Source organism: Camelus dromedarius, chromosome X, assembly GCF_036321535.1.
Source record: "Camelus dromedarius isolate mCamDro1 chromosome X, mCamDro1.pat, whole genome shotgun sequence".
NCBI lineage: Eukaryota > Metazoa > Chordata > Mammalia > Artiodactyla > Camelidae > Camelus > Camelus dromedarius.
The window spans coordinates 101537031-101545030 of NC_087472.1; the positions used below are offsets into that span (position 1 = coordinate 101537031).

General features: G+C 52.3%; 1 protein-coding gene across 8 annotated transcripts in view; it reads left to right on the forward strand.

Moving 5' to 3' along the window:
- The window catches only part of RAI2 (retinoic acid induced 2), a 58839-nt gene extending 53208 nt beyond the window's left edge, over window positions 1–5631 (forward strand). For 3 of the 8 annotated variants that reach the window (XM_064483365.1, XM_031445809.2, XM_031445808.2), the window contains one exon: window positions 3641–5631. In XM_064483365.1, the coding sequence (XP_064339435.1) occupies window positions 3665–5263 (1599 nt within the window). In that variant the 5' untranslated portion in view covers window positions 3641–3664 and the 3' untranslated portion in view covers window positions 5264–5631. Of the gene's footprint in view, window positions 1–152; window positions 266–3640 lie in introns of all 8 variants that reach the window. The other 5 variants (XM_064483363.1, XM_031445806.2, XM_064483364.1 and 2 more) reach the window with 4 other exon arrangements.
- Window positions 5632–8000: the final 2369 nt, after the last annotated feature.

The window sequence follows — 8000 nt, forward strand, 5'->3', positions numbered from 1 at the left end:
GAAGAGGTCCCCCGCGCGCATCTCCTCTGTATTAATCAGCGAGGAGGACCAGCCTCCATCTTCTCTCCAGTCCTTATCAGGCTTCACAGCTTGTCCTTGGGGACAGACTTGCCCTCTGAACCCTCATCTCAGGAGTTGGTTGTTATTCTCAGGCTCCTGTGGCAGTGACGCCCCCTCTGCCCACACTGGGTGCGTGCCGGCCCCCAAACTGCTGAGCCAGAGTGGAGGACGAGCAGAGAGGAAGAGAGCAAGAAGCTGCCAGATGGTGCGTGAGGAAGGCAGGGCCCCTGCTGCCTTCCCCGGTTCCCCAGTGTAGCCCAGGGCCCCACATGGAACCCGATGGGGAGCAGGTACTCCGTGGGGGAAACGCAAGCCTCATCTCAGCCTCATCTCATCTCAAGGGAAGGGACTGGGGCTGCTCACTGGGCCAACTTCGGCTGTCATCAGGCAGGTCCAAAGCTGTCATATGGGAGGAGGCAAAAGTGAGATTTTGGCCCTTGGCCCCTGAGATGCTGTACACAGCTCACCCCCCACCTGCAGCCTGGCCTGTTCTGCAGCCCATCTGGCCCCGGCCCTGTTCCCCTGGAACTCATGGGTGATGACGTGCCCTCCCACCTGCGTGATGTCTGTCTCAGGAAGGCTGGGGGGGGGGAGGCAGGGAGGGAAGCGGGGGGGCGGGGGGGGGACTGGAAATTGGCTGGGAGGTTGGAGGCCTCTGAGCCCTCGAGTAACAGAACCATAGCTGCTTGGGGCTACACTCTCTGAGAGTCAGAACTCTGGTGACCCTTCAGTTCCTCCCAGGCAAGAGGGAGAGAGGAGGGCCCTGGGGGAGAAGAGAAGGAGCAAACAGTTCCGTAATCTTCTGGAAAGGACCTGGCTACCACTTGAAAGACCTCTGCTGCTCACATCCTCTCTAGTGCACAGCTCTGCGCTGATGGAGAGGATATACCGGTCAGTTTTGCCAGGAGACAGAATGTATGGTGAGTGTGGCCCTTACAGCTCCCAATAGGAGAAGGAACCTGTGGTTGACCCTAAACTCACATCTCAGCCTCAGTGGACCCTTCAGCTAGTTACCTAACCTTCCTTATGGAATCAATTTTCTTATCAAGAAAATGGGCACGATTATAGGACCCCTCTCATAGGATTGTTCTGAGGACTGAGGGAAGTAATATATGGAAGGTTCTCAGCATTCTCAGCATAGGGCCTGGCACTAGCAAATGCTTAGTAAATTTTAGTTCCTGCTATCTGTGGGAGGAGCAGGGGCCTGTAGGAGGCACCTGACCTGGCAAGGTTGCTTCCTCAGACTCTGAGCAGGAAGGTTTTGGAGGATTCACAGTCCTAGAACTAGGGCCAGGCAGGGAGTGGAGTGAGGTTTCACAGGAAATGGTGAGAGCCAGCACCCGAGCTGAAGGTGTGTGCCAAGAACAGGCAGAGGAGGTGTTGAGAAGTTTGCCTTCTTGCCCTCGGAGGGAGGGTTAGGGAGGCAGAGGAGCAGGGAAGCTGCCACATCTGGAAGGGCAGACAATGTAGCCCATTAGGAGAAAGCAGCGTCCCGGCTGGATAATCCCCAAGCCACAGAAAGCACGGAACCTGATTTCTCCCGGTGACTGGCCTCACAGACCATCAGAAGCCATGTCTGCTGTTGTCCTTGTCCTCACCGGCCCCACCTGAGCTTCCCTTCAGCCTTTTGTCACCCTGCCCTGACAGTTCTGGCCACTGTGAGGGACAGGGCGGACCGTGCTGGAGGAGACCATCACAGGACTGCGCATGGGTGGCCGGCAGAGCTCTGTCCCACCAATGCTGATGCCTCCCCTGGTTTCACTGCAAGGCCTTTTTATGCTAGCCAGTCTGTCCAATCAAGGACATGTGCCCCACTAGACTGTAATTCCCATGGAAGCAGGAGCCTGGTCTGTGTCACTTATGACATCTCCAGCCCCCTACGAAGCCTCAGCATGCAGTAGGCATTCAGCAAATTGGTTGGATGAATGAATGAATGCACGGAGGAATGAATGAATGGTGTATTGGAGGCATGGCGTTTTTTGAGCTGAATCAGGGAGCACTTCTCAGGAAAAATGCAAGCCCTTCCCTGGGGCGAGCCTCCTCAGCCTCCCTGGGGGCAGACTGCCTCCCTTCTCTGCCCCAAGGGTATCACTGGCCACCCTGCTGGGCCACCTCATGGTTTGGTTTCCTATCCCTAGGGAGCCAGGCTCTGGAGCTGGGCCACAGAGGCTCTGCAGTGTGCCCTGCCAAAGGGCATCACTCCAATCCTTCTCCATAAAGTTATTTGCACAGCATCCTTCCCTTTGCCCTCCCTTCCTCCTGCTTCAGAGAAACTCCTTGTTCTGTGCATTTGACACGTTTTGATTGGAAACATCATGGAGTTGTTCATTTGTTAAAGCTGCCTTCCCGTAGTGAGGCCTCATGCTTGCTTCTAACCCCATGGTGTGCTGGGCCACCTCTCTGGCTTGTTTTGGAGGTTGTGTTAGTCATTTAAAGGTGAGGAGGACAACTTGACCACAGGACAAAACTCTAGATAGCTCAGACAGGTGAGGACAAGAATCAGAGTTGCCCAAGGCCTGCCCAGCAAGACTGCAGATTATTGAATTATTATTGAGCCCAACCAGACTCCAGGGCTGCACAGATCCCTGAGTTAGACATGGTGCCTGCCTTCTCCATGGTAACAAGGCTAAATATGGGCGTGTTTCCATGGAGAGCCATACTGCAGCTGCAGCCCCGCTTCCTCCAGGAAGCACCCACACTGGGCTCCTTTCGCATCTCAGGAGGTGGCCAGAGGTGCCACAGACATCAAGAAAGCATATCTTACCTTTGAGGATGTTTGTTTCCAACAAGGGTTCCATTTCCCTCGGCCTGGAATCATCAACATCCCCTCCTCTTGACAGCGAGAAGTTAGGAGAGGTCATGGGTCAGACGGATGAGTCGATGAGGGAAAGTGATGCTGGACCCGATGAGCGTTTGTGCAAGTTAGCCCATCTTCCTCGTGCTCTGCAGAGTGGCCTCACCTGTTACAGGAGGAAAGGGGTGTCTTTGGTTAGAGGGAGACAACTGTAATGACCCTGTGTAAATACACTGCTGTCCCTCTCATCGGACCTCTTTTGGAAGAATGATTGCTGCTATAGGGAGTTTTTTAAATGCTTTCCATAATTGGGATGGCCCCCTTCCAATTTCCTAGAGTATTCTAATGTGACAGGGTGCTATCTTTTTCTTAAAGGAAAGTAAGTCTTTGCTGCTCGTTTGAATTTGAACCCATCAAATCTCCGCATATCTTAACTGTCCGGTAGAGCCACGTGGGGTGAAACTTTGTGTCTGTTGAAGGCTAAACATATAGCTGAGTATTCGGCTTCAGAATACTCTGTTTAACCTCACTTGGCTATTTAGTCATTACATCATCTGTGTTTATAGTTTAATCGTCTGTTAAATTGGGGCTGTCCATGCACAGCTGATCATATGGGTGTGTTTGTATATATTAGGAAATATTTATAACATGTATGTATATACAGAGAGATGGGTGTGCTCCCCAGTTAACTAAGATACGGAAACTGAGAAAGATGTGGAGAGAGTTCTTGAGGCTATTATAAGTAGTCTCTGAAGGAAGAGTCATATTGTGTGTTCTGTGTTGCAGGCTGAGTGGCTTCAGAGCCGAGTGATGGACGACCTGCAGTCCCAGAACCTCTCCATGGACATGGCCGACTCCTCTCCCACCTTGACCAATAACAGACTGGAGAATGGCATGGCCCAGCTGATCACCACTGAGGCCTGGAACATCAACTCCACCGACCTGGTAAAGAAGGCCCTGGTGACCGTGCCGGCCCCATCCATTCTGAACCCCCCGGCCGAGTCCCAGAGCGGCGTGGCCCTGAAGGTGGCGGCCACTGTGCTGCAGCCCCTGTGCCTCGGGGAGAGCTCAGTGGTGATGCCCATTCACATGCAGGTGGAGGGAAGCTCCGCACCCGAGCTCAACCCTAACGGCAATGCCACCTACGTCATGACCACACAGGGCCCCGTGCAGCTGCCAGTGGTGCTGGAGCAGCACGTCTTCCAGCACCTCAACTCCCCCCTGGTCCTGCCGCAGGAGGCCCCGTGTTCCTCCAACGCCATCCACAACAACCTCTTCCAGGGAGCCGAGGACCCCGAGGCCCAGCCGCAGCTCCTGGACCTGAGGATCCCCAGCCAGCCGCAGGAGCCCACCTTGCCGTTTGAAGCTGTGCTCCAGAATCTGTTCCCCTCGCAGGGTGCTCTTGGCCCCCCACCCTGTCCGCCTCCTCCGGGATATGCCCCTGTGCCCCCCCAACCCTTTAACTCCCCACTGTCCCCCCTGGTCCCGCCGGCCACACTCCTGGTGCCCTACCCTGTGATCGTCCCCTTGCCTGTACCGGTCCCCATCCCCATCCCCATCCCAGTGCCTCAGAGTTCTGAATCCAAGTTCAGTTCCAGTTTCCCCAAGCCACCATCTTCCTTCGGCCTGCACCCCTTTAAAGGCACCCAGCCCCCTCTACAAAAGGAGGAACTGAAGCCCTTCGACATCCTCCAGCCGAGGGAGTACTTCCAGCTCAGCCGCCACACAGTCATCAAGATGGGGAGTGAGAACGAGGCCCTGGATCTCTCCATGAAGTCGGTGCCCTGGCTCAAGGCTGGCGAAGTCAGCCCCCCGATCTGCCAGGAAGATGCAGCCCTAGACCTGTCACTGGCGACCCACCGGAAATCTGGGCCTCCCCCTGAGACTTTATATAACAGCAGCAGGTCAGTGGACAGCCCAGGTCACACTGTGATGGAGAAACTTCCCAGTGGTGTGGAAATGCCCTTTGCCCCTGCTGCGCCCCACGAGGCCTCAGCCATGATGGATACTCATGTGGGTGGCAGCAACACCACTGAGCAGCCTAGCCAGCCCAGCCAGCCCTGCCAGCCCAGCGGTGAGGTAAAGGCTGAAAATAACATTGAGATTGTGAGCGAGTCCCAGGCGGCCAAGGTCATTGTCTCTGTGGAAGACACTGTGCCTACCATCTTCTGTGGCAAGATCAAAGGCCTCTCGGGGGTGTCCACCAAAAACTTCTCCTTCAAAAGAGAAGACTCCATGCTTCAGGGCTACGACATCCACAGCCAAGGAGAAGAATCCATGGGAAACACGGAGTCCCTTAGGAAACCCATCAAAAACCGGAGCATAAAGTTAAAGAAAGTGAACTCCCAGGAAATACACATGCTCCCAATCAAAAAACAACGGCTGGCCACCTTTTTTCCAAGAAAGTGAATAATGGCTTTTTAAAATTTTTATGATTATAATATGGGGAAAGGTGCATTGGTTTTATAAAAAGGCATTTAAAACAAATTATCTTTGTTAATTATTTTGGGGAGTAGTTGGGGAGTGGGAAGGTGAATTGGCTCTAAAGGCCCTGTAAGCTAGTATCATTTTCTTTTTTAATTTTTGACTTTTCACAAATGAGTAAATAAGAGCAACCTATTTTTCAAGCAGATTGCACATTTTTTGCAGCTTTAATGGAACATTGGGTGAATCAGAGGGGTAAAAAAGCTATTTTCATTGCCACAAAGTGCTTTGATGATGTAATACCTAATAAAGGGTAGGATGAATACTTCACAATAAATGTTTGTTTGCACTAATTGGTCACAGTATTCTATCATTTATGAGATTTGCATTCCTTAACTGACATGGTTTGACCAAAACTGTCACTGGTAAAGCGCTACAAGTTCTCTGTGTCGAGGGACCTAAGCTCTTCAGGCATCTTGGGCAGAGAAGAATCACATTGGCCTGTGCCCTCAGAAGAGGAGGACAAGGAACAGGTATGACCTTGAGTGAGTCCCTTCCCCTTCTGGCCTTTTTCTTCATTTGTAAAAATGTAGCAAAGAGAGAGGGTGGGGAGGTGAGCTTCAGATACCTAAGACCCCCTCCAGTTCACATAGACCCTGGATGTGCCAAAATCTGTTTCTGAAACCTTACATAGACTAAAACAGACAAATGGCTCTTGAGGAAAATTTAATCTGCTTCCTCCCCTCGCTGCTTCCAGAATTTAGCTGGAAGGACTTTCATTTTAAGGGCAGTAGGAGTATTGTTCTCAATGACTGGAAGTCTTGCAGGTCAAAGTATTACCCAAGGCCACTCAGAACAAGAGGAAGGTTTGGTGGATTAGGAGGTGTCTCATAAGAGTTCCCAACCCTGGGTAGAGATGTTTGGGAGTAGGGTTTTGTAGGGAAGAGAAAGCCATACTTTGTTAGTTTAGCCCAGTGGTTCTCAACTGGGGGTGAGTGTGCCCTCCAGGGAGTATCTGGCGATGCCTGGGGACACTTGGGGTTGCCACAGCTGGAAGAGGGGGTGCCACTGGCCTCTGGTGGGTAGAGACTGGGACGCTGCCGAACATCCCACCACGCACAGGGCAGCCCCCACAGCACAGAATGATCCAACCCCAGTGTCAGCAGGGCCGAGGCTGAGAACCCGTGATGAAACCATTTCTCGATGGACAGGAGACACGCACCTGGGTGAAGAGGACAGCGGATCACTCTTCTCGACAGCACAAAGCCACCTGCACCAATCAGTAACTGTGAGTGTACATTTAACATAGATCTGCCAGGTGGCCCAGCACACTGGGGTCTGAAGCGGTGCTAACAAGAGATTGATTACGGCATGCCTGCTTTTAAACTTAAAACTCTTTCTTTCACTTCTTGCAATTAGTATGTATCCAGCTGTTAACTGTGAACACAGACAGGAGGGAAACCAGTTGCGAGACTGGGGTTTTTTCTTGTTTTTTGTTTTGTTTTGTTTTGTTTTTATCACCAGGCCCTCTGTGGATAGGGTTACAGTTTTAGCTGGTCCTGTACCGTACACCCAGAATGGATTTTCTTTTTCCTGCTCTTTGCCTGTGTTGTTAAAATTTCTTTTTCAAAGTGTGACAAGATGGTAAATAAGCAAGTAGTTGTTTCTCATGAAGCTGACTAGTTCCATTCCCTCGCACCAACCCGATCCCATCCTTTCAGCTGCTATGTGCTGCAGTCTTTTTCCATTTTTACTCCCCTAGTGGGTTTTTGGCCATGTTTCCTGAGCCTGACATGTGTAATTCCAGTTTCCAGTACAACCAACGCAAATGTGCCTAGGGACTAGCACTTCCCCTTCAGTGGATGTCTTTTTCTCTTCATGTTTGGGGCTGTTTCTGCTGCCCCTGCAGTGCCAGGCAGCCTTTCTACACCAGCCAGCAGGGACCCCACCTTCACAGTGTACTGGGAAAAGCGGCTTCTTATCTGGCTTTGAGGGAACAGAATTCTCCATTTGCCCTTTAGAAGCAAGTGCTTAAAGCTGAATGACGTATAGGTAGAAAGGAAAGCATCTGTAGCCTGTAATCACATTATACACATCAAGCTGCAAATTTCTCTGTGTTGTATCTGGAGATGCCCTTTTCTCTTTGGATGTCGGCTCTGGTTGGGTGGGAAATGCTGGCTCCACCGCCATCCCTGGGTGTTGAGCCACCGTAGGCCAGCCCCCCACCCCGGCCCCAGAACAGGCTTCTTCTCCCACCCCAGCCACACCCATCCGTGAGCCTTGCCAGGCGTTGTCCTCGCTGGGGTCTTTGGAGAGAGGTCTCACGGTGGGGACTGGCTGTCGCGTTGGGAGACACAGAGTGTTGTGTTGGGACCAGGGTTGTGCTACTGGGGGCAGTAACCCCCTCTGCCTGCCCCCCTTGCCAGCCTTTGATGGAAACCAGAATCTACTGGGCCAGGGATTCAGGATAAGTGCAAAGGACATGCTGCTGCAGCCAGAGCAAGTCTAGGGTTCCCTGGTGGCTCATTTCCACACTCTCTTCCTAGTCAGGAGTTTGCAGCCTTTCACACAAACCTTAAGTAAGAACCATCATCCTGGAACCGTGGTTCCTGATCTGAGGCACATGACACCCCAGGGTGCATAGGCCCATCAGACTCTCAGGCCCCATCATTGTTCTGCTGAAGTCCACAAGCCATTCTCTCCCCGGCCTCACTGCTGTTGC